A 26,924-nucleotide genomic window follows, 5' to 3' on the forward strand; every position below is an offset into this window, starting at 1 on the left:
TTACATTGTCAGCCAGATTGTTTGTGGATAAATATTGCCAATTTCATCCTTTACAAGGTATGATTTATAAGGCATATTAGTAATCATAGTTTCATTATTCTTATCTTCTCTGCGTTTTATTTTTTCTATCTTGATCAAAATGTTTAGATTCTAGACTATTCTCTTTATTTAAATCATGTTTTTAATTCTTGAGTTTTTAATTCTAGAGCTGTTTTCTGTTTCATGCAAGAAAACCTGTCTCAGTAAGTTACAGTTAGTTTGTTTTGAATCACTGTTTACTGCGCTTATAACATTTGCTCCTGAAGAAATAGTTGTTTCTTTTTTACTATGTCTGAAATGACAATAATTACAATGGCATAAATTACTACTGTAGAAAGGACAGTTTATTTAAAATATCCCTTTGATGGTAGCATTGATTCAGTATTGTTATAAACTAGTGTATTAATATTATTTCTACAATTTCTGGATGAAATGTTATGTTTTACAGTGTCAATTTTCACTCATTTCATAATTAAAGTTAATGAAAAGTACCTCTCTGAATAGTAATTTATCTTTGATCATAATAATACTCATAACTTAAATTAATAATTTAAATCATTAACCATATAAATAAATTAAAATGTTATTATAATGGTATGAATTTTTGCAAACCCATTTCCAATGTTGTATAATGTTTAAATCTTTGTTAATACCTTTCTCGTATTAATCATAAAGTAAAGAATTGAATTTTTAAGAGTATAAATTGTAGAACCTCAGTATCCATGGTTGGAATACCAAAATATGTTTGAATAACTAACGATTTGGTAATTACCTCAGTTAGGTGTAATTACTCTATTAACTTTTCTGGTTCGTATTTTGTAATAAATAAGACAGTGTCCAGTTGATAATATTAAATTTAATAAGTTATAATGATCATTACATGTTTAACATTGTACTTTGAGTTATATTAAATGAAGTTACTTTCATTGCTGATGAAAGTGTACATGACAGGATGAGATCTAAATTTAGACTGAACAATGCATTAATAATAATGAATTACTAATATAGATTATCACGTGATAAAATAGGCCACCTGTATATAAACAAATTTATTTACTTTTATAAATAAATAAGAACGAGACAGATTATGTATTTTATTAACAAGAAGAAAAAGATAGAGAGTCTTAACAGGGGCTATTTCTGCCTTTAGTAATGAATAATACAATATTGGTAATATTTCTAAATGGTGGTATCTTTTAATTTATTTAAAAAAAACTGTTTTTATTAGAATTTAGGTTTTAATCTTATTTGTAACTAATTTCATTACATTTGTCTTTAGACTTTCTGTATCTATGTATGTTGTTATGATTTCTGTCTTAAAAATAATTTATTATAAGGAAATAAAACATTTTTCTCTGATCAGTTATTGTAATAAATTACTGATTATTTCAGTTTTCCTTTTATTTACACTTCTGTAAGAAGTTTTGCATTCAGGTGATAACTCTTCAATATTTTTTATTATATCAAGACTGTAGAAAAAAATTTAAATGAATAATAATCTTAAGTAGAGAACACCAATATGAATATGTAAATTACCTCAAAATAAAAAACAGACTTTATCAAAAGTAAATTTCTTCTTTTATATTAATATTTTGTATTACATCTAATTTAAATGAAACTGTATGCCTTTGTAATTTCAAAGAATATGGTTTTCAATAAGTAAAAAAAAATACTTAAATGAAAGGGTAAAAAAGTAGAAGTAAATGATGAAAGTACACACAAAATGTATATATACATATGTACAAAAAAAATGTTTTGTATATATATATATATATAATTTTTTGAAAATTAAAATAATTCATCAACTTAAGAACACTGTGCTAATTAAATTCAAAGAAAAATAAGTTTATCAGCAAACACAGAAACAGAAAAACCAAAACAAAAAACTAATACCAATAGTCGACCTCTGCAGGATAGTGCATCATCAATCTCAATTGATGATGATAAAATTACAAATTTTATAATTTTTGTAATTATAGAATTGTGTACCGACTGATGCGGATAATAATTAAACAATAACAATAATAATAATTATTCACTTAAAAATAATTTTAGTTATTGTTAAGTGAATAAAGGTTTGTAAAACACCTTTAATACTTTATACCATTTTTTAATACAGTAAAACACTTTAAAATAGAAAATAAGAAAATAGTTTATTCCATACTTCAATTTCACTTACATTTTGAATATTACGCCTGTTAGTAATTCATAATATATTATGTGCCACAACATGCACATTTCTTTTCAGTTCTACTTTAGACCATCTAAAGTTGGACTTACTCAAATGAATGTTTTCATCAACTTCCTCATATTTATCAGTCCCTACATTTTCACCACCTCCTGAAACTTCGACCACAGAATCTGTGTCGTGTTCGCTGACAATACAGTCATTCTGATCAACAGCCTGTTCCCCATTTCCTACAGCAACCAGCTCTTGATTTCCATCTCTAGCCCATTCTTGATTACCATTTGCACCTTGTTCCACATTTTTACCTGTAATTGGTTCATCAATATCTGAATCCTCATTTTCCCATTCATTCAGTTCATGAAGAATTGCTTCTTTGAAATTCTGATCATTCATGTTCAGTTTTACACTGGAAAAAATTAAAATTATGTGCTAATAAAATTGAAACAACTAGATGCAAAGAAACTAATATTTAAGCAAAAGTTCTCATTATTTGATCATTTTACAAAAGGAGATTGTACTTACATAAATGAAGAGTACACATCAGTTTGACGCCAGACACTTGATTTAGAAAAATCAGACGCTATAAAAATTTTCAGTGCATGGCAGTCTAACTAAAACTAAAAAATAACCAGCTACTCCAAAGCACGTTTCATTTTGTAATCAAGGGTGGAGTAATCGTATAGCGACCAGACATGTGTCTTCATTTTGACGTCACCTCACCAGTTGAAGTTTAATAATTCTAACAGACTTATCTTTGTGCTTAAAAGCGTTCCTTGATGTCCCACTGCTTTTGATGTGTATCTTTCTTGATATATCCTTTTTTAATTTTACTACTTGAATAACAAAGTTTTGCAAATAGTTAATCTTTCTTTCCTTTTATTTCACTCCAGTTTTTAACATTTTACTCCATTCTACATTAGCAAATGACTTTTCCAGATCTACAAATGCCAGTAAAAAGGTTTTATTCTTCTTAAAGCTAATTTTTAAGCTTTTCTGAAACCAATCAAGTGCTCATCTACATTTTCCACCTCTATTTGCTTGCAAATAATATTAGTTATTAAATTCTATGCATGAGAAATTATGGTAATAATGTGCTGATTCTTAACTTACCTGCTCCTGCTTTATCTGTTATGGTAACAATCTATTTTCTAAATGTACTTTTAACTTGTACAACATAATCAGTTTTACTTTACTCAGTTAACATAGTTATTCAGATAATGTATCATTATTTTATATAGCTTGATTCTTGTTTGGATCACGTAATTTCATTGCAGGAAAAAATTAGCAAACATGTAATAAGGCTGCCTATTCAAAATTTATTAGTTAATAAATTAAATCCTAGCATAGCTGTTATTATAACATGTTAATATTAAGTTAACTTGTTGCATTTAAGCTTCTCCGATAACAATTTAGAGCAGTTAGTTTTATTATTTATTTAGTCTACAGTGTCTATCATTTACTGTCAGGAAATCCTGAAGTGTTAGTTAAAGGCAAGTCAATTATAAGGTTTTCATAATCTTAGGTGGGTCCCTCCAACTATCGTAATTGTCTTTTTGTGGTTGATAATAATAGGTATTTTAATTTTTGCTTATATTCTACTAATTACAAAAATTTTTGTAGATTGCTATTATTATTCCATTATAATAGTGTAAATGTGCATTTTCACTTATATTTATATCATATGTTACTACAAAGTGTATGTTTCATTTGCAATTCATTGGCTGTTTTATCAAAGCTGTTCCATCCCTATTCATTTAGCTGTAAGTAGTAAGGACCAATTCATTTTTTGTTCATTAGTCACAATGCAGATTCCTCCATTCCAATATGTCCATACTGATAACATAGGAAGAGGATACAATTATAGTCATTAGAAAAGTAGTAGAAAAGTTAGTAGTCGTCGGTTTAAGTAGATTTGTTAAGTTAAAAATCATTTTTATCCTGGTGATCTGAAGATGATGTAATTAAGTATTAAATGATTGATATTCATCACTCACATGGATGTTAAGCAGATGAAAAAAAATCTGTCTGTTGGGTTGTGGTTTGAGCACACTGAATGTATAGTCAAAAGTGTTTTATAAAACTGTCTACTATTGAATATTAGTTACAATAATATTATGCTTTTTTTTTTGTAGGATGTTACATTTTTCAGAAACAAGAATGAAATGCAATTTGTGATCAGTAAATTATGAGCTGAATTGTATGCAGTAGTGGATATTTTGCTGATCATGCTATTTCTAAATACATTAATTTCCTTAAAACTGTGAAAAGACATAGAGATTTTACTTTGTATGTTCTATTTTACTTTATATGTGGATAATGAGAAATGGTAACAAGTCATGTGTAAATTTTAATAGATATAGTAATTAAGATTGCATATTTAATATTAAAGTAAGGTATAATTAAGTGTAATCAAATTCTGGTAAAAATTCCTTAGTTGTGTCTGCTCTTTTTTATTTTTTTTGCTGTGTTTTGTTACTTCCCTTATTTTATTATGTTAGTTAATCTTTATATTGTAACATTTCCTGCTACTTTATGATTATTTTTATTGATTATACATTACTGTTACCTTGTTCTTCAAATTACGGCAACATGATATTTAAAATATTTATATTTAATTCTTACTTTTGTCAGGATTACATGAACTTAAAAATTTGTGTGAACTGTATGTTATAAAATCAAAATAAAAATTTGAGGTTGTTCTCTCTAGCTCCAACCAGGTAGCATGTAGAATTCACTGTTCAACCAATCTATGTAAAAAGTAATGTTACAGAATTAGTTTGTATATAACTTAGTTCACGTGCAAATTACTAATCAGTTTTTATTCACTATTAATATTATTATTTGTTTCTGAAGGCTGTATTGTATGTAATAGAATTGTTCTTATATACTAATATGGAATTCTTATTGGGTCAAAGATACTTTTCACTTAGCTTTCAATATTATTACATAATTTTGTTTGTAATTTATCTTCAGCAATTAAAGATTACTTATATTTTCAGCAACTGGGGGACTGAAAGTGATCCCGATTGTGAATATCACACTGGAAACAGTGACCCTAGAGGATATGGTGAGTTGTTAATTTATATGTATTTTTTTAAATTAGCTTTATCCATGTAGCCTAAAATTATCATGTCATGTGTTCGCGGCTTGGATCAGAATATTGAGAGATTTACAATTGAAAATGTTTACATAATTACAGTTTATTAGTTTAAGAACATAAATAAAATAATACCAATGCCAATAAGAATAATAAATGACAATAATAAACAACTCACAATAATCAGAATAATAACAATAATGACAGCAGCAAACAATAATAATTAAAATGACAAAATAAATAAATAATAATAAAAAACAATGATTACATACAAAACAGAGTTTAAAGTAATAGTCAGGAATTATTGACAGGTAATTAAATATTGAAAACCAGAATTCAGTCCCATTGACAAAAAGACATTAACGTGGCCGCTAATCTGAATACTTCACAACTAGTCTTTTATTAACAACTATAGTACAATACATAAGACAAGTATAAAGTTCTCTTACTGCAAATACCTTTGCTATTCACAAATAAACTACCCTAAAAATTTATGAATAAAGTTTGGTACATTATCGCTATCACTTGTAGTCTAACAGTAACTCATTGAACCACTTCTTGTTTTCATGTACTGGAATTATTTGTGATGTCACCTTAATTGTGTTGTTTTGTATGCACTAGGAATTCGTTCCACTGACCTACACGCAGAATACTCTCCCTTCCAAGTCGCATAATAACTCCTCGCTTAGAACTGTCTTGCAGAACTGATTTCAACACATCTTCCCTGGAGTATTTATACTCCTATCCTCTTGACCTGCAAGACCAGACCCCAGTTGAACATGAAAACAATCGACCGACCCCTTTCCTTTTCCTACTCTGGGTTTGATATTTCTTCTAACAGAACAACATCTGTTGAAGTGTGTTAACAGGCAGTATTATACAGGTCGGTTGTTAAACAGACCTGTTAGCTTTACTAAAAGGATTCTTTTTAGCCCCTTTTTGTCGGACCTGTTAGCTTTACTAAAAGGATTTTTTTTAGCCCCCTTTTTGTATTCTTCCCATTATTGTATTTTCTACTACTTTCTTCTTAGTTGGCAGGAATTTGTTACTCAGGTCCGTTATATCGGTCTTGTTACATTATCTATTTTTTATTCACATTTTTCCACAGTGTTTTTCTTTAATTTTGCTGCTGTTATTGGATGGAATTTTTCATGGTTCAGTAGAAAATTATGTAAATATTTTATTACCTTTTTTTTAATTGATAATGTCTTTACAATCAGGTATTGATTATGTAAATGCTGCAATATATTAATATCATTAATTAAGTAAATAAACTAAGGAGAACATCTTATAGTATATTAGTTGTTTCTTCTCTTTCTACACAGACTTTTCTCTCAAAACAACTGTTTTGCATAGTTTTCTCTTTTTTTTACTGGCAATATTGAGAAAATGCTCAATATCATTATTTATCCCTAGGCTAACATTTTGCACCATGACTGACTAGGTATTTTATTCAAAGAAAGGGGATTCATTTTTTGTAATAAAGTGCTTAACACTTTTATGTCGCACAGTATTTTTCTTTTCTTATGGAAAGCTTTATATTTGCTAAATACTTTTATAATGTATTACTGTTCAGAACAAAAAATATTTATTTTATCTAAGGTTTTTATTTACAACAATTGATAATTGTGTTCATCCTGTTGTCGTGATTTCTAAGAATAATTCTGATTATTTTGTTTTATATTGTGTACTTAGTAGACAATCTGATGACCAAGGTAATTTTGTTTAGGTCATATTGGTTTACAAGTTCCAGACGTTGAAAAAGCCTGTGAAAGATTTGAATCACTTGGAGTACAATTTTTGAAAAAACCTAACGATGGTCAGTTTATATTTATTGTATTAAATTTAATCCTATAAAACCTTTAATGCCTTAATGATTTTTCAGTCAACTAGTATTGCAGGTAGTTTAATAATTACAGTAAACATTTCTGTTTTTTAACCAATGTCTTTTAGAATGTGTGTGTGTGGGGGGATGCACACATGTGCGTGCACATGTGTGATAAATTATTGGTCTGGTTGTGATTTTTTTTTTTTTTGCAAGTTGTGCCAATTACATTGATCTATAGCAATCATTGATATTTATGTTATGTGCAAAAAAAAATTATAATTATAATTTTTGGTGTAAATTTATAGCTGTATGATAAAATTAAATTTGCTTTTAGTTGTTCCTGTTACAGTTATCTTTGCATTAATATAATATTTGTTGTCATCTATTTTTACCAGGAAAAATGAAAGGAATAGCTTTTATAAAAGACCCTGATGGTTATTGGATTGAAATATTGAACAGTAAGACTATGGTTTCTATTTGTCATCATTGAAGAAAATGAAATGGTAATGACTGTTTATTTATTTTATTATTTAAGAGGGAGAAATACCATAATTTACAGAAAAATATTTTTTATGTTGAATATATTTTTAATAAAATGGTTTGAGTATGTATGTTCATTATATGTTCTGGATATTTCAAAAATATTTCTTAGGTAATAAATTATGTCATATAAAAAGGAAAACGGATTTTGCATTAGAGCATTAGTATTGATAAGTTCCACACACACAGATAATATTAAAGCTTCCATAGTCATATTAGTGCTAAAATACATTTCATCTATTAACCACTAGTTAAGAAATACATGTTATTAGAAAGATATCTGAAAGAATTAACAAGAACACCGTTGAAAAACTAGCTTAGTTCAGTTTGGCAAACTATGAAAAAATGGTAACACAGTAAAGAAAATAATTGAAAATGCATTTGCTAATGCTGTCAAGTGAATTTAACTTTGGCTTAATTACTTCACTTTCAGGAATTAAGAGGACTTCCAGTCGTCAACAAAGAACAACCTCTTTCAAGAAAAAAGGATTTCAAACAAACAAAAAGATAGTTTTTAATTTGACTTGGTCAAAAGTTTAAAAAGATTTTTTTAAGCATGCAATAATAAAAATAAATAACTAATTTCATCATTATAGTAGTATAAATACAAACCATCAGAACACAGTAATTAGATAAGTTAAACTTGCCTAATTAATTTCTAACTATGCAATATTATTTAAATTTTGATTATGGGAAAATATTATAATTTCCAGAACCAATTGACAAATTATTAAAAATAATAAGTTTTAATGTAATAAAAGCGGCATTTACGAGGTATGTTCAAAAAATAACCAAGTTTTTTTTAATTACGCGCCAATGGTGATATTTAGTAGTGACATGCAGTTGGCAGCATTGTGTTCCACATCACCTCTTCTGTAACCACATGTTCTTGGATTGTTGATATCTTGTTTATTTTTTGTGTTATTGTTGTTTGAGTACAACATGTTAGTAAGGATAATGTTAGTAAGTGTTAGTAAGGATTTTTATAATGTGCGATTACTTGATGATTGAACTTTTGTTTCAGTGTCATAGTTGTAAACCCAGCTTTCGTCTCCCATTACTATTCTTTGCATGAATGTTTCATTGTCATCAGCTTGTTCAAGGAGTTGCTGGCAATTGTCCACTCTATGTTCTTCCTGCTGTTCGGTCATCAAATGAGGAACAAACTTCCAATTTGATGCATGTTCAATTTTTCATTCAAAATGTCATGCCATGATCCAGTCGAGATGCTAATCCTTTCTTCAAGTTCTCTGACAGTCAATCAGTGATTTGCATGCACCAGATTGTTGATTTTCTGAACATATGTGTCATCAGTTGAAGTCAAAGGCCTTCTTGGTCGACGGTCATCTTCAATTGACTTATGACCACTTTTAAATAGTGAAAATCATTCACAGCATTGCGTACAACCCAGAGCATCATCTCTGTAATCTTGTTTCAAAATTTGAAAAGTTTCTTGGAAAGTTTTCCCCAGTTTCACCAAAAATTTTATATTGTATCATTGCCCCTGAAAAACGCACATTACAAAAATCAGTACTAACACTTAAACATGTTGCACTCAAATAACAATAACATGAAAACTAAACAAGATATCAACAATCCAAGAACATGTGGTTACAAAGAAGGTTATGCAGAACACATGGCTGCCAATCACACATCACTAAATTTCTTTGTTGGCACGTAATTAAAGAAGTTCGGTTATTTTTTTAACAGACCTCGTAATACCAAGTGAAGGAAACCACAAAAACTGGTTACTGGAAATTAATAATGAAGTTTAACTTATCTAATAACTGATAACTTTGGCGGTTTGTAATATTAAATAAATGTATATACATATGTAATATTTTTTTTATCCTTAACTTATTATTTACTTGTGCACATAAAAAAAAAAAAAAATTGTTAACGTTTGATATTTACGATGGCTCTCCAAAAAGTAACTTATATTCCATTTGTTCATGGAGCCTGACTCAGTACATATTGAGGTGCACTTCGTGAAGGACTGTAATCCATCATGTTGAATTTTTGCAAGTGTTTTTTAAGTACATACTGCTATAGAAAATATTGGTTGTGATGTGAGATTGGTTATTAGATTTCTTTTAGTAAACTACAGACCCAGTAAGAGTTACAGGAGGAACTATGTGATATTCATAGGAAAGATCAAATTAGTGAAGGTGCAGTGAAGCAACAGTATATCATATTTAAAAATAGGTGCTCAAATGTTCATGGTAAAAAATGATGTGGAAGTGACAGAAGTGTTCTGTCTGACCAGCTGGTAGTGAGAGTAGATGAAAAAATGTGTGCTAATCAGCACTTTACCATTATATAGCTTTTATTTCAGTTGCCTAAATTTCATATAGCCTTTTGCATGAAGTTGCGATGAAAAAGTTGGATTACCAAGTTGGGTAAGTTGGGTTTTTCACTCTGTAGGTTTCAAATCTTCTTTCAGAACAACACAAATTACAGCGTTATGACATCTGCTCTGACTTTTAAATTTACCTGCTTACAGCCCAGATCTAGCACTGAATACTATGCGCTGAGAACTATTTGTTTCCTCAAAAGCTGGCTGGTAACTAGGGCTCAGAGGAAGCCAGGAAAGTATCACCTAGGGACTAAAAAAACCAGACAGCAGAATTTTTTTCATTAAACAGATTCAAAAACCCATCCACAGATATGAGAAATATCTTAATTTATTTTATGATTATGAAGAAAAGTAGTTTAAGGATGAATTTTCAACTTCACATAATTTTTTTTTTCTAACAGTTATTGTTTTTTTATACCAAAACATAGGTTACTTTCTGTACAGCCCTTGTTTTTTCATTTTATAAAAATTTAAAAACCAAAATAATAATGAGCTGATAAATTAATAGTAGCAAAATATAATTTATATATATAAACATAAACAGTGTAGATTTTAGCATTTAGTGAATTGCTGAAAAAAAAAATCATTTCACCAATTGTAAACAATAAGATACTTAAAGTGCAGAATTATACTGTTACATAGTTTTTGTTCTAATTATTATACAGCAAGGTAACTTAAAACAGTAGAACACACTAACAGAAAACTAATTAGAACATTAACACAGAATATGAAACAAATATTATTTAATAGCTGTCAATTGCAATTTGTTTTATAATTGCAAATTCATGCTACAGATACTGTTCCCTTTTGGTTATTAAAAGTACTGGCTATTTTCGTAGCCAAAAAAAGTTTGGTTAGTAAACAATTTTTAAAACAAAATTTTCTAACTTTATGGTACATTTTACTTTCATTTGTTTATTTAAATGCATTTAAGTTGCCATAAATTATACATTTTTAGAATCATGATTTCTGCTTTTTCCCATTATTATCTGCTTTTAGCCAGTAGTTTTACATTTGCTAATATCCTTGCCACCTTGAAAGTTATGAATTAGTCTGTTGTTTGTTTTGACTGTCAATTCATTTTGTAGCTAGAAGGTAGCCTGAACAGTTGATTTAAAAATGTATCAAATAAATGACTTAAGTTAGTACATCTAAAAAAACGAAAAGAAAGGGTGTGTGTATGTGTGTGTGTGTGTGTGTGTGTGAAAAAGTATGTATGCTTATTTTGAAAGTTGATATATAGTGCAGAAAATTATATATTAACTTTATTGTGTGGTAACTATGCTTGGCATGTTTCTGTTCCCCTGCCTCAGAAGTTCTCTTTAAATACTAAGTTATAGCTATATGTAATTAATTACATGATACACAGAGTGATCATTTGAAAATTTACGACATTTATTATTCAGCAGCTATCAATCCCATCGTATTTTTGTTTGCAGGCATGTACACCATTCTTGGAGAGAACCTTTATAAAATTATTTTCAAAGGGGTGGAACTCACCTTCTCCACTATACCTATCCCAACTCAAAAATCTTAGATAGCAATGGTAAATTTAATTACATTAAATGACAACCCGAAAAAAATAATGAATTTTGTTGAGAAAAAAAAATTAAAATCCACTCGCCCCTTCGATCAGTAGGTACAAAAAACCATTTGGGGTAGTACTTTTTTAAAATTTTAGTCCAAAAAAAAAATTATAAAATTACGTGATATTACTTGTTAAACTAATAATGATAATTATGTGATATTACTTGTTTAAAATAATCATAATAATAATAATCTGTGGGTTATTAATAATAATAATAACTGTGAAAATTATTTTTTAAATTACCAACAAAATTTTGCTCTTATTGTTAAATTTTCAAGGTTGAAAACATTTTTTTATAAATGAGATGATTTAGCTTGACACCTCTTTGAGAGGTCCTTTGAATGACAAGTAATTTGGTACAAACAAAATAAAAATTGGTTCACTGGTAAGTTATGATTAAAAATGTGGTTTTTTTTTAGGTTATGTTGGGATACATTTTACCGACCCAAAACATTTGGTCCAAAATCATCTGTTTTTGCTAAAAATATGGGTTTTAGGTTTCTCCAGCACTGAAAAAACGTAACAGTAATCACAGTATTCTAACATCAGTTAAACATACAAAAAACCAATAATAAGGTACCTACTTCTTTGCTGGTAACATGTTGAAAAATTGATAACCTTGTTATAATAGGTTACAATTTTCTGCCAATTGAGATCTTAGTTTCTATAGTAAATTTTTGCAAATTGTTTTCTTTCATATTGTGCATAATTAGTGGCAAAAAGTATTTATTGTATTTATTTCATCATCATATTTTATTTAAATTGTTGTGTTCTTTAATTAAAATTGACATTTGGTTTGTGTTATTGTTCTACCATTTGGCCTTTCATTTTTTGTCTTTAGTGACTTACAATCTGGAAGAAAGGACTAAACTAATTTTTACATACAGAAAACAAAGTAAATGTGCTAGAAGAACTGCCTAAGCATTCAATGAACAGCATCCAAATAAAAATGTTTCACACTTACATTGTAAAACTTGTAAAAAAAAAAACTCCAAGAAACGGGATCAGTCATGAATAAGAAACGTGCAGGGCAAACGGTTTTAGACAAATTAACTTTGGTTGAAATCTTGGGAATTGTAGCAGTTACAAATCCTCAGAGCTCAATTCGTAAAATATCTTGTGGAATGGGTTTCTTATGGTTCTATTTTCACTACATTAAAATTGAATAAATTTTTTCGTATAAAATTCACCTGCATCAAGACCTGAATGAGGATGATGCTGACGATTGAATTCTGTGAAGAAATGATGTAGATAGATGCCAATCCAATTTTTATAAAAAAATATTTGTTTTTCTGACAAATTCACCTTCTTTCTAAATGGCTTTGTTAGTAAACATAACTTCCGATACAGGAGCAATGTAAATACTCATGTTTTCATTGTTGGAAACATGCAGCATCCTGAAAAAATGTTTGGGCCAGGATTTACGGTGATAACATATTTGGTCGTCCGGTATTTATCAATGGGAATTTGATAGATGAAAATTATTTGCAGTTGCTGGATGAAGTTATTCACCCACTAATAGTCCATGCCGTAGAAAACCAGTTAGATGATAATGGAAACATGTTGCTTAACGAAGACATGTTTCACTTTAAGCAAGATGGAGCACCGCTCATTATTCATTTCCAGTTCAACAATGGTTGAACCAAATGTTTCCTGGGCATTGGGTAGGTAGAAGAAGAACAGTTGAGTGGCCAACAAGATCTGCAGATCTTACACCATTGGATTTTTTTTGTGGGGGTCATTTAAAATTAATTTATAAAGAAATTCATGCTAACTTACAAGAGTTGAAAAATAAAATTTTAAGAACATGTACGGATGTAACCAAAGAAACTTTAATAAAAGTAAGATGTGAATCTCAGCAAAGACTTTATTATTGTTTACAGGAAAATGGAAATCATTTTCAGATGATTTCAGACCTAATATTTTGGATCAGTAGCATGTATCCCAATATAACAAAAAAAAACACAATTTTATTGTAACTTCAATACCAGTAAACCAATTGCTATTTTATTTTTTTCCAAATTATGTCATTCAAAGGGCCTTCCAAAGAGGTGTCACAAGCTGTATTGTCTCATGTAAAAAAAATAAGTTTTCAACCCTTGAAAATTAAAAAAACATTTAAGGATGAAATTTTTATGTTGGTAATTAAAAAAATAATTTTCACACTTTTTAACCCACAGATTATGATTATTTTAAATGGTTTAAGAATTAATACCATTTAATTTTATAGTTATTTTTGTTGAACTGAGATTTAAAAAAGTACTATCCCAAATGGTTTTTCACACGTACCGAGCAAGGGGTGGGCAGATTAAATTTTCTTTTCACCAAATTCATTATTTTTTTTCGAGTTGTCAATTAATGTAATTAAATTTTACCATTGCCATTTAAGATTTTTGAGTTGGGGTAGGTGTAGCAGAAGGCTTCAAAGGTGTGTCCACCCCTTTGAAGATAATTTTAAAAAGGTTCCCCACGAGAATGGTGTACGTGCCTGCAAACAAAAATATGATAGGACTGATAACTGTTGAATAATAAATGTGGTAACTTTTCAAATGATCACTATATGTCCTTATGATGATGCATTTGTTTCTCATCAAACATAATTAGCACACAATTAATAAGTTTAAAACATTAAATATTTCATACACCATAAATTAGAAATAAGTATTTGAATATTAAAATAATATTTTAATGAAATATTACAATTAGGCCTAAGAATAATACAATTTAAGCTACAAAAAGAATTGGATGAAGAAAAACAAGAGCACTTCCATTGACTCAACCTACCTAACAAAAAATTAGTTAATGCAGTGGTTACCATTTGTTGTAATTGCAGATAGTTCTATCAAACAGTTAATGTTATCACTTTTTCAAAGTTCCAACCGAATAAATAAAGGGCACTAGAAGAGTTGCAATTTTATAATTATTAAATTTCTTGTAATTTTTCAAAATAATCTCCACCACACATTATAAAATTCTCATCCTTCAAATAAACCCCTGCCACGTTTCGTCTGAGATCTCTTGACACCTCATTGTCCTAAGCCATTAGGAAGTCATGGTTGCTCATAAAATGGCTCCCTTTCAGTCTGTTCTTTACTTGTGAAGTCGCATGGAGTGAGGTGAGAACTGTAGGGAGGGTGATCTAGCAGTTTTATTCCAGTGCTGGCTAAATGCTTGAAGCAAACTGGAGTATTGTCATGGTGAAGAAACCATGTGTCCATCTTCTTGAGAGGTTCAACAACTTTAGCCTGGCATTCCTTGATATACTACTTCCTTGTAACTTTCTTCTGAGTTTCTAAAAAAAAATTCCTCTCACACTAAAAAATATGGTCACAATTCTCTTCTTCACTGATCTGGATTTTCCAACAGCCACGGGGGTCTCCTTCTCTTCGAAGGCCCACACTTTGTACCGAGCCTTGGTTGGGACGTCATAATCATACAGTGAAGTTTTGTCACCTGTCATGATACTGTTTATATGGGAGATTTCCCAATTTCAAACTTCACAGCATAATGAAACATTACATGCCATCTGATCATTGGTCAAGTTTTGCTGCATCCAACAAGATTATAAAGCTTAATAACTTGAAGGTGATCTCACAGAGTTGCACAAACTGTTGGTGTATTAATGAAAACTGTCAACCTGACCTTGTTTTATCTGTTCAGATAAAATAAAAGACAAGTACAAAACAATGACAGTAAATTAGTGTGTAACACAAAGCATCACAGAAAGAAGCAAGTATATATGATGGAAATGTTCATGAAAAATTCTCTGTAAGAAAAAACAAAGAAATAAGCTCTTTGTCAGTATATCTAATAGAAATCTTAAGTTTTTGTAAATATTGAATACTGACTTATTAATGATTTCATAAAAGACTACCAATGAATTATTTATTTTTTTAATTAGTTAATTTTCAGTAAATTATTTTTTCGTATATTCAATATTTGTGGACACTAATGATAGGAATTAATACATTTTTTAACCTGTATGTTTATTGTGTGAAAAATAGTTTCAGTTTAATGAAATATACTGTGAAATCAGTATCTTACTTTCAGTGTCGTGTTCATACAAAAATTTGCTCTTTTGCTTTTACTTAATGTTCACTGCAGTTTTATAGTGTCATTATAAAGAGCTAAACACTGGCAACAAAATATGTACAGTATTTGGTAGGTAAGTTAATGTGTATGAGTATATACATTTTGATTTTGTTTTTATTTTATTGTACACATTTCATATTTATATGAACAAGTGCAATACCGATTTATTTTTTCAATTTTGTTGACTTAATTTTAAAAGTATAATGATGTTGCAAAATTAAAAGAAATATTACCTTTAGTTACTGTTATCATTTGGTTAATTCTGTTCTATAGTATCAGATTGTGATCTCAGTAAACAGCAGCCAGTGTATAAATATTTTCTGGGAAATGTAATATTCTCATCATCATTCACCACAGGATACGCCTTGTCGATTTAGCCACGTCACTCTCATCTCCATTTCTCTCTTCAAGTCATTATATGAACCAAGGCCCATCTCTTCTTTAACATTATTTATGATGGTCTATAATCTCGTTCTACCTCTAGGTTTCTCAATGTTTTACCCAAAACCTTGCCCCCAAATATATTCATCAAGAACTGGTCATGTCGTATTACATATCCTATCAATTTCGCTCTTCTTTGTATAACATTTAGCAAGGACCTCCTCTTACTCACTTCTGCTAACACTTGATCGTTTCTTTTCCTGTCCACCCAGCTTGTTCTTTTATTCTCCTCCAAATTCACATTTCCATTGCTTCTAGTCTTCTTTCTGCTTTCCCAAGTGTGCATGTTTCACACCCATAAGTTAGAACATTCCAGACATAAGTTTTAGCATACTATTTCTGTATTTGCATATTTTCATATGATTATCAGTCGGTATATTTTTTTTATCCTGGAAAGCTTGTTTTTCCAGCACTATTCCTTTTACTTCTGTGGCACATTTATTATCGCTAGTGATGGTGCTTCCCAAACAACAAAAACTGTCAACCTTCTCTACAACAGTACCATCTAATTTAATATCAATCTTTGTACCTTCCTTTGTTTCTCCTACAATCATAATCTTTGTCTTCTCCTTATTAATTTTCAGTTTTAAGTTTTATTAGTACTTTATTTCTAACATAATCACATAATCTCCATTCCTCTTGCACATTCCACCAGTAACACAATATCATCTGCAAACAGATACAATATCTGGGTTTTCCATTCTGATTCCTTTTGTTTTTTCTTTCATTTCTACAATAGTTCTTTCAATAAACAAACAGAAACTGTGATAGTGGGCAACCTTGCATGACTCCCCTTCTTATTTTGGCCTCCTTCTTTAAGCCGTTGATTTCAATCAACATTTTCTCCATTTTATACAGATTCACAATTAATCTTTTATCCCACCAGTCGAGCTTTATTTCTCTCATTGTTTGAAATAGCAATTCCCAATCCACCTTGGTAAAGGCTTTTTCTAAGTCTACAAAAGTCAAAAAGGTCTTCCTATTAACCCCAATTCTTCTCTCCAATAACACTCTCAGTGCTAGTATTGCCTCTCTAGTTCCCTTCCCAGATCTGAAACCAAACTGGTCTCCTCCCAAATGTGCTACAATTTCCCCTTTCATTCGCCTTTTAACAATGTTTAGCATTATCTTTGAAGTGTGGGACAACAAAAAGATTGTTCTGTAATTGGTGCAATCCATTGCAGTTCCCTTCTTAGGAATTATTACAGTTTTGCTATTTATAAAATATAGCAGTGGTATCATTCCCTCTTCATAGCAATGTTTGATAAGCCTATACAAATACTCCTTTGTTGACTCTCCTAATTCTTTTAATATTTCTACCGGGACATTATCTGTATCTGTGCCTATTGCTTTGCCATTATTCAGGTTATTCAAGGCGTTGACAAATTCTTCCTTAGATACAGGTGGTCCCATCATGTCGTTATCCACCCTATTTTCATCTTCCAGATATTCCCTACTGTTAACAATATCCTTTCCTTCATATAGCTCCTCAATATATTCTTAACATCTGTCACCTACATCATCTAAATCAAAGAGAAGATCCCCATTTTTCTTCCTTAACATATTGTTTTCATTCTCGATGTTATCATAATTGACTTTACTCAGTAAGCTCTGTCAGTTTTTCCTCTTTCTAGGTCTTTCTGAATCTCCTCATTTCTGTCTTGTATCCATCTTTCTTTTTCCAGTCTGCATTTTTGAGTAATCATGTTCTTTATCCTTTTGTACTTCTCCAGGTCTTTTCCTTTTTAACTTGTTTCCTTCTTCAATGAGGTCCAGTATTTCTTTGGTCATCCATGGTTTCCTTGGTTCTAACTTGTTTAGCCCTATTATTTCCTTAGCCATTACTGTTGTGGTTTCTTTCATTCCTTCCCCTTACACTCCATATTCTCATTATCATCATAATAATAATTGTTAAAAAAAAAAGAAAAATTCCTTGATATAATAATCAGAAATAATTTGTATTGAAAAATCATTAACCACAATAAAATAAAACAAGTAAAATAAGAAGTTGTGTTTCATAAGGAACAAACCCTGCTTTTCAAAATAAACAGAAATATAAATTTGTTATAAATACACTGAAGTGCCCTTATTTTCATTCACACCAATATTATTTTTAAATCCTGTTTCAAGTTATATTACACAATAGATTACAGGAAATTCAAGTTGTAACAATGTTTCTGTGTAGATTTATTTCATTTTATAAGATTTCAGCTGTGTTAAAAAGTGAGAGATAATGCATACTATACTGAGTAAATATATATAATTAAAAATAACGACAAAAACATATTTCTATGATCAAAAAATATTAAGTTTGTTTGCTATAATTCAAACAATTGGAGAAAAACTTAAAATAAAACCATAAAAACCAAAAATTAAGTGCACATTACTAAAAAGTGGACCTTTATGAAAGCTAAATTGTAACAAAAATAAATTTATGATTTGCCCTAATCCTCTACATTTGAAAGAATAAGAAATACTCTGAAGTACTGGATTATAGGCATAACAGCAAAGCTGTTTATAATAACGTTTCTTTTAACAATAAAGAAAAGTAAATGTGTAGTACATTATATGTTTTATTACTATCTCATTTGAAAATGTATAAAATGTAACCTGACCATAAATATCATTTTCTATGTATTAGTTAAATATTGCTAAGTAATAATGTGTTATTTATGTATGTTTCAGTTATTTCGTGAATCAAGATTGTTCATTATGATAATTTTTTGCACTTAAAAGTAAAGTTGTTGTAACCATACACGTCTGCTTTTATTTAAAAAAGTTTATATCTATATTAATTTAATTAAGTCCTCTAAGAATTGTTATCTTATAATTACAGTTTCTTTAAAAATCTGAAAAAATGGACTACTGAAATTTACTCTGTGTATCTCTTTAAATTATTAATAAAAAGCAGTTACTATATTTCCTTGACAAATAAAACTTCAGTTGAAAAACCCTAATAAAAAGTAATACATTAGAAAGAAATGAACTTGGTTTTCAAAATAAACAAGTGTAAACTTATTATAAATAAATTTAGGTGCCCTTATTTTCATCCACACCGAATTTAATTTTAAAAAACTGTATCAAATAGTAACATGTTACTGTAGGGAAAGAATTAGCACAACAGGAAAGCCAAATAATGTTTCTGTTGTAGATTTATTTCAGTAAAATAATATTTCAACAATGTAAAAAAAGTATATTATCACCAAAATTATAAGTGTAATTTTATTTAATTTGATTTTGTGTTGTGCTGTTTCACGTTATCTTTTGCTCTATCTCTTTTTTCATATTTTTGTCCCTATTGTAATATCAAATCATCTTCCTATCCTCTGATATGCTATTATCCCTGTACCATTTATCAGTTTAATTGTATTCCCACTTTTTTCAGTGCTCTACTCAGCTTGTCATTTATTTTCAACTTTCCCTTGTAATTTTTAATGTTTTCCAGCCTTTTCTTAGCCTTAGTGGGTTATTGAAAACTGTTGTTAGTTTTATTTATTTTAACCTCCTATATTAGTTTCTTACTCTAATTTCCATCATAAGCATTATTATTTTCCCTTTCAAGTACCTTACAAACTTTTATACTTATTATTCTATCTGAAAATGTTTTCTGAATCATTTTGATTTCAGTGTCACTTACTGGACTATATTGAGAGTTTAACCATATCAGATATATTGTTTGTATTGTAACATCTAACCTTGTTAAGCTTATCATTTAATTGCCACTAGTCCTGAGAGCCTACATCACCTGTTGTTTTAATTTACCCAGAAGATATTCTTTTAATGTATGTTGTTTTATTCAATGTTATTGTTATGAGATTAGGATACTGAAGAATCAGCAGATCATTTTAAGTTTTTTTTAGTTAATGTTAGACTTTTCTTTTTTAAATCCTGTTTTTATTTTCTACAAAAATATTATCTTCTGTAGGAAATTATCATTAAGAGATGTGCCATTCATTGAGATGAGAATCTGTGTCTGTGTTCTATCTAGAGTTTAGATGGCAAAAAGTCTACATTTTTAAAATTTGGATCGTCCCTTCTAATTTTAATAAACATGAAGACTGATTATTATTATTATTATTATTACAGCACTTGTCATTAAAGTTATAAAAAAATGTTATTATAAAATATCAGCAGTGCCTACCGTGTAAATTTATTAACAGTAATAAATAAAAAATTGTATTATTTATTTGATGCATTACAATTTTTATTATATTAAATTCTATTTAGTTCAGTAGGTTAAGTAGTTTAAAATATACCAAATCTAACCAGGAAACCTAAACCCAGCTTGTAAAGTAGAAGTGATCCTTCCTTCTTAGCAAGCACATTTTGCCATCTGTACATCTGTATGACTGCCATCTATTCTGGTTGCCTGGTACCAAAAGCATCTCTATTTAAGTGTGAGCAGAGAGAGTAAGCTAAGCCTGTTAGACTCTAAAACCAACCAACTCAGAATTAAACTGTATGAGTTCCCAGATAGACAGGACTTTCAATCTGTCTTTGTTGAATTCCAGTATAAGTTGTTGCAGGATCCTTTGACCTCAAAGCATACATGTATCTGTATTCAGATCCTGTTGGCTCATTTTAGACTGCAGTTCCTACTATTGTGAAAAGTAGATTTTGTTCCCGCATAGATCAGTAACAGATTTTATCAAGAAATAAAAGAGTAATACTTATGTGGATATTTATTGACCTTGTAGTTCATAATTTTATTTATACCACAGTTCATCAGTAGGTCCATTCCATTCCAGGAAGCAGAAGCCATCAGTTCTTCTAGCTGTCTGGGATGGGGAAATTCATATGCTAAAAGACCTGACTGATTGATTAACTGTCAACTCCAATTTTCCTGGTTTCCTTTGCATCTTGAAATATTTTGTTAGTGCCACCAAAAAAAAGCAAATTATTTAATAGAATCAAAGAATGAATACAACTTCTTCGCTCCCCATAAGGTCTGCTTGCCAAACAGTAATCAGTAAAGATCAAGTAATCACCATATCTTTCTCACAGGAAGTCAAATTTTCACCAAAGAGGTAATCTGTGTAAGGTTCCAGAGGTTTAACTGTTAATGCTCTCAGTGTGGGCCAGCATTAATGTAAAATACTCAGCATAGAAATATTTGTAACATATCACAGGTACAAAGAAGTCTTGCCTAGTCCATGCCTCAGATATTTAACTACAGCCCAGGGCGCACTTATAGTAGTGGGACTTTGACTTCCATGGAGACATAGTATACTACTTACCACTGGTCATTGCAATCCATTAGTCTGGCCTTCGTTTGGTTAACATCTGTTTTTTTTGTTTAGCCAAAGAAATGATGAGTGTTTTATTAGAGCAAAGAATTTTCATAAAATTTCATATGAAACTTGGAAAAACCGCTACTGAAACATATCTCATGTGCACGGGTTTTTGAGTAGTTTAAGCGTTTCCAAGATGGCTGAGAAGATGTTCACCTGGGTCGCTCTTCAATGTCAAAAACAAGTTCACTGAAGTCACTGGGTTTCTGAAGGTCAAACTATTAATTAACATTACTACTATACCATGAGGTTGAGGTCTTTGCTTAATTTCGTGAAAAAATAAGAAAAAACAACCCAAATTGTGTAAGAACAAGTAAGTCATGGGTATCAGGACAACTCACCAGCTCATACTCCATTGTCTGTCAAGATGTTTCTAGCCAAATATAATATCCCAGTGTTAGACCATTCACCTTATTTGCCTGACCTGGCACCATGTGACTTTTATCTGTTCCCCAAGGTCAAATCTGCATTAAAAGGAAAAACATTTCAGACTGCTAAAGCTGTGAAAGAAAAAGCGGCACACGTCATGAAAGAGCTCAGAAGAAGACTTACAGCACTGTTTCAAACAATGGAAAATCTGCAATGAACATGGTAGGGATAGAGAAGGGGAATATATTGAAGGGAATAATAATTAAATTTGTATAAATTTAAAATAAAATATTTTACAGCATTAGTCTCCTCATTATTTATAGCCACACGTTGTATGGTGGATAGATGGAAAACAAAATTTCAGCTTGGCAAGTTTTTAACTGCCTAACCCAATTTCAAATTGTTAATCAGTAGCTTCTTTACTTATTCAACACTTCTACTCCAAAACTTGGTTATGGCAAATGTAAACTGAAAAGAAATAGGTTAAAGTATGAGAGTAAATTTTTTAGTAACAGACTAAAGGTATTAAAAATTGGATAAAAAGAAATCTTAATAGTGCTTTTTGTGCTGATTTCATAAACTAAAATTAAATGCAGTGCAGAGATTTTTAATAGTTTTAATGAAAACTAGTATTTTTTTTAAGTAATCATACAGAGCGAATCTAAAGTATGGAAACCCCTCAACAATTGTAAAACTGTTCCAGATAGAATATTGTAACTTTCAGGATAAGGTATTGGTCAACTACTTTTACTTTTGACAAGAAATATAATTTCAACCTCTTCTTGTGGGTAGCCTAGGGTTGTAATATTGTGAATGATAACACCCTTTATGAGATACATCATTTTAAAGGTCTCTTTACACAAGAAAAATTCTATAAATAAAAAGTTGTTAAAATGCCTCTACCCAAATTGATGGCGAGATAAATCTGGTTTTTGGAAATACTAAATTTAGTAGGTTCAAATAATAAAATTAAATTAAGGGAAATAAAACTGAATTAAATTAAAATTTATTCTAAAAATTAACAAAAAATTGTTTATGTTCCAGTTTAATGAGTAAATAAATAAAAATATTGTCATCTAATGATGATGATCATTGTTATTCTCTTGCCATCGCTGCAAAAATGAAGCTTACTTCATTGTTGTATAATATTCCATTTAGTGTGTTTCATTATTACACTGTTTGTTTCTTATGAGAATTTATTGTTATCGGTTGATAATTGATTTTATCTACCTTTACCACATTTGTAAGCCACTTTTGTTATTTACATTTTTTACCTATTTTGTAATGGTGTTTTTTTATTGAATTAATGTTTTCTGTGCTACCTGCTAACATTGCTATTAACATGTCACTTAGTGAACAGGAGAGGGTCACATTTTTAATGATGAAGGGGCTTTGGCGAGTTAGGTCGTATAATGAAGTTTGTGAATTGTTCAATGCAGCATTTAATAATTATAATCCTATTTCAAAAGGAATTGTCAATAACCATATTGCAAGAAACAGGCAACATTAATAATAAGGGAAAACTAGGGAGCCCTAAATCTAAAAAATAATAAATCATTAGAGATTATGCAAGAATTTATTGAGAACCGTCATTCCTATCTTGAACAACAGCATGAGAATGTAACATTTGCAAAAGTTCAGTGATTCGAACGTTAAAAAGTGAAAATTTCAAACCCACCAAAATTTGTCTGGTGCAAGCACTAATCATTAATTCAGATACAAATCATTAATACAAAATAGTAATTCGCACCTGACAGTTAATGCACTAACCTAAAGTGCGTTAATGACTAAAGTGCGAAGATGACTATGATTGAAGACTTGATTTGTGCGAAATTATGATGAACAATATTTGTGCAGATCCTAATTTATTAAACAACAGTAAAATAATATTATTTTTAAATAAATTTATATGATAATATCCATGTAATCAAATCTACATAAATTTATTTACTTGCAGTAATAGTCCTTAATTATCAATATAATTATTTTCAAAATCCAAAATTTATCCTGCCACCATTTTGGGTACAGATGTCGTACCAACTTTTTATTTATACAACCTTTCTTGTCTTAAAGAAACTTTTAAAGTGGTTGTCACACAAAGGTGTTTAAAATTGATTTACAACCCCTTAGCCACCCTCCAAGAAGGGGTTGAAATTCTATTTCTCGTCAAAAGGTAAGGTAGTTGACTGATACCTTATCCTGAAAGCTACAGTATTTTATCTTAACAATTTTAAAGTTATTGAGGGGTTTTCATACTTCTGACTCGCTCTGTACAGCCTGTAGTATGATTTTATTTTACCTAATGTACGCTTGTTTTAATTTTCTTATTCTTAAGGTATAAGAAACTATGATCATTACAATCCATTGCTTTGACAAAATGTTTCGTCAAACCAAATTTTATGTTTGTTGGGCATTTTATATGTCCAACACACATATTTATATTTTTATGATTGTTGGACATTTTGAAGTGGTGGGAGAACTTGTAGTGAGGTTTGGTTGTCACCAATCTTTAAATCAGTCGTGTTTCACACTTGTCGGGAGCAACATCCTTTGCTTCGCAAATCAGTTGTGATTAGCATTTATCGTAAGTAACATGGTTCCACTACGTTGACAAGTGTATCATTATGTGCATTTACTATGTCTTGTAGTTTAGTGAATCTTATTATAAATTGAATATCATTTTTGTTATATATCAAGTTCTTCATTCTCATACTGGTCCAAGGGATTGATTGTTCCAGCCCTAGCATTATCCTATATAGTCTATCTCCAAATCAACATAAATTTTCTACCTAAATGGTATCATCCTACCACTCATTAAATCCAACATTTATTTTAATTTTCCTGAGTAAACCCCACATTTCTATAGTTCTCTGAACTCATTATATATTTAATTTCAATGGTGAAAGATACTCATTCTTCAGATTCACAAGAGCTTGCAAATTCTTTTTTGCCCAATTATTAATGCTTCTCTTTTCAGCTAGTCATTTTTAATGTAGTGGTTTTTGCTGTCTACAATTCCATTTAATACTGGATATATATTGTATAAAAAACCAATAGTACTTAATATAACCATGCCACAGCCCTAGTAAAATAGATATTACTTTTAAGTCTCCAAATAGGCGCCAAGAATACAGTAAAGATTTGACAAAAATAACACTGTCAAGTAGTACTTAGACTCTCTCCATGCTATATGAGCAGAAAAGCATATTTGAGACTTCCCACTTAGCGCCAACTCTTTAGTAAGGTTATATGAGAATTACAGCTGATATGAAGGACCAAAGAGATGTCCTGATTAAATATTTTACACTCAAAATAGAATTCATCTCATCTTTTAACCAAGGAGTGATATTTCCTTAATAAGATTTAAAAGTTAATTCATCACGTACATTGCATATATTATGAGGATGATTTCTACAACTACAAAGAATTTGTATATGAATTTCTAACAATATACTAAGTATATGTATGAAGCACAACAAACACAATTTACATTTATATCAGAAAACGTAAGAATATAACAAAAGACCAAATTTCCAAGAAAGCTAGAACAAAGCTGATTCTTTAGTCTGGGGTAATTCAAAGAAAAAATACTGATTAAAATGACCGTAATAGTGTCATTAATAAATAATGCTATTAATTGAAAAATATCACTTTGTTAAATTTATTTTTTCCTAAAAGTAAGCATCATGATAACAGTTACTATCTATGTCATTCTTTATATGTTGTAATACCATATTAGTCACTCTTCCAAATTATTCCAATCTTAACCATTTATAAATATATTTAGACATTTATATTTCATTACTAGTGTAAACACTTACTCAAAACAAATGTTTAATCTCATTAAAAATATAAAATTAAAAAAAAAAAATGTAACCGTTGCTGCAAATTTTGAGGTCATATTTAGATTGAGCATCATAAATAGCCAAAATTATTTGTGCAACAATGCTGTTGTAAAACAGTGTAATCAAGTTAAACATGATAATTTTTTTTAGATAATTTAACATTGAAAATTACTGTAGTCATAATCAATAAAACCAAATAAAATTTTTATTGAAAGTCAAATAATACATTTTTTTTTTAAATCTTAACCACTGTGAGTAAAATATTATTTCTACTATATGTTATTTTTTCTTTATTGTTCAATTTATTGCTTAGCCACCATGAAATTTTAAAAAAATGTCAACTATTCATTGTAAAATAAGAGATAAATATTAAAAAAAAAACGACTGCCAAAAAAATAAAAACTGCTGTTTAATATAGGATAATTAAAGAGCATGCAGGTGATAATTTTGTATATAATTTTTTTCAAATTGTAAAAATATATATAGCCCATGGCACTTCCGATAATGTAAGGATTCTGACGTGGGATCTTACATCTAAATTGGTTCAGCCGTTTAGTTGCTACAATGGAACAAACTTGCATACAGCCTAAATACATAACACTCTTTGTTGGACAGTTGCTTATTTAAACTGAGAAGTCTACAAATTTTTATTTGTAATTTTAGTGAACTAATTATCGTTCTTATAAGTTATTTTTAAAATTATTGTTAGCGAGTTGGAATAATCATATAGAAAAATGTCAATGAATTCACAGAGCAGGAATATGCAGATGTAAATTTTATTTACAGCTTCATTAATGATAATGCAAGACAGCTGTTAAGGAATTTCATTGACAATATCCTAACCAGATTATTTCCAACAAACAGGCATTTGTAGACATCTGTTTTCTCTTGAAAAAGTAAGTACATTTGCAGTAAATTTAAAGTGAGAAAATAATGGTTTTGAACACATAGCCTATAATACAATTAAGTCTTTCAACATTCAAACAAAAGTTATCCAAATATTTGCATGTTAGAATATGGAGTACATTGTGTTATCACCTTTACCGTATACATCTGGAAGAACGCGATTCCGAACAGAGAATAAATTGCTGTAGTGATTATCAAAAAATAATGATCCAAGCAAACATTTTTCTCTGACAAAGAAACATTTACATGTAATGGTATTACCAGTACAAGATAAATAATTTATAACGGCAATCCTTACGCAACTTCTGAATCAATTTTTCAATAAAATGATGGTGCGATATTAT

The 26,924-nt window shown here is 29.5% G+C and overlaps 2 protein-coding genes across 3 annotated transcripts in view; one reads left to right on the top strand and one right to left on the bottom strand.

The window, feature by feature from the left end:
- Positions 1-20,362, top strand: part of Glo1 (Glyoxalase 1) — a 38,694-nt gene extending 18,332 nt beyond the window's left edge. The window contains exons 3-6 of one of the 2 annotated variants that reach the window (XM_075356254.1): positions 5,227-5,294; positions 7,054-7,143; positions 7,548-7,655; positions 20,095-20,362. In XM_075356254.1, the coding sequence (XP_075212369.1) occupies positions 5,227-5,294; positions 7,054-7,143; positions 7,548-7,642 (253 nt within the window). In that variant the 3' untranslated portion in view covers positions 7,643-7,655; positions 20,095-20,362. Of the gene's footprint in view, positions 1-5,226; positions 5,295-7,053; positions 7,144-7,547; positions 7,656-18,854 lie in introns of both variants that reach the window. The other variant, XM_075356253.1, reaches the window with a different exon arrangement.
- On the bottom strand, positions 1,866-25,737 carry LOC142319223 (uncharacterized). Its single transcript, XM_075356255.1, has 2 exons — positions 25,651-25,737; positions 1,866-2,633 (listed from the first exon to the last, which is right to left on the bottom strand). Exons 1-2 carry the CDS (start codon positions 25,728-25,730, stop codon positions 2,246-2,248), a joined length of 468 nt encoding a protein of 155 aa, XP_075212370.1. The 5' UTR covers positions 25,731-25,737; the 3' UTR covers positions 1,866-2,245.
- Between the last annotated feature and the right edge of the window lie 1,187 nt (positions 25,738-26,924).

Source organism: Lycorma delicatula, chromosome 2, assembly GCF_047948215.1.
Source record: "Lycorma delicatula isolate Av1 chromosome 2, ASM4794821v1, whole genome shotgun sequence".
Taxonomy (NCBI): Eukaryota; Metazoa; Arthropoda; class Insecta; order Hemiptera; family Fulgoridae; genus Lycorma; species Lycorma delicatula.

What these genes read in the sequence shown, in the direction of transcription:
- LOC142319223 (XM_075356255.1), bottom strand. Translation starts at nt 25,730, where the DNA reads ATGACCTCAAAATTTGCAGCAACGGTTACATTTTTTTTTTTTAATTTT. An exon ending in AGATTAAACATTTGTTTTGA is followed by an intron (nt 2,634 to 25,650) that starts GTAAGTGTTTAC and finishes AATTTTTTCCAG; the next exon opens with TGTAAAACTGAACATGAATG.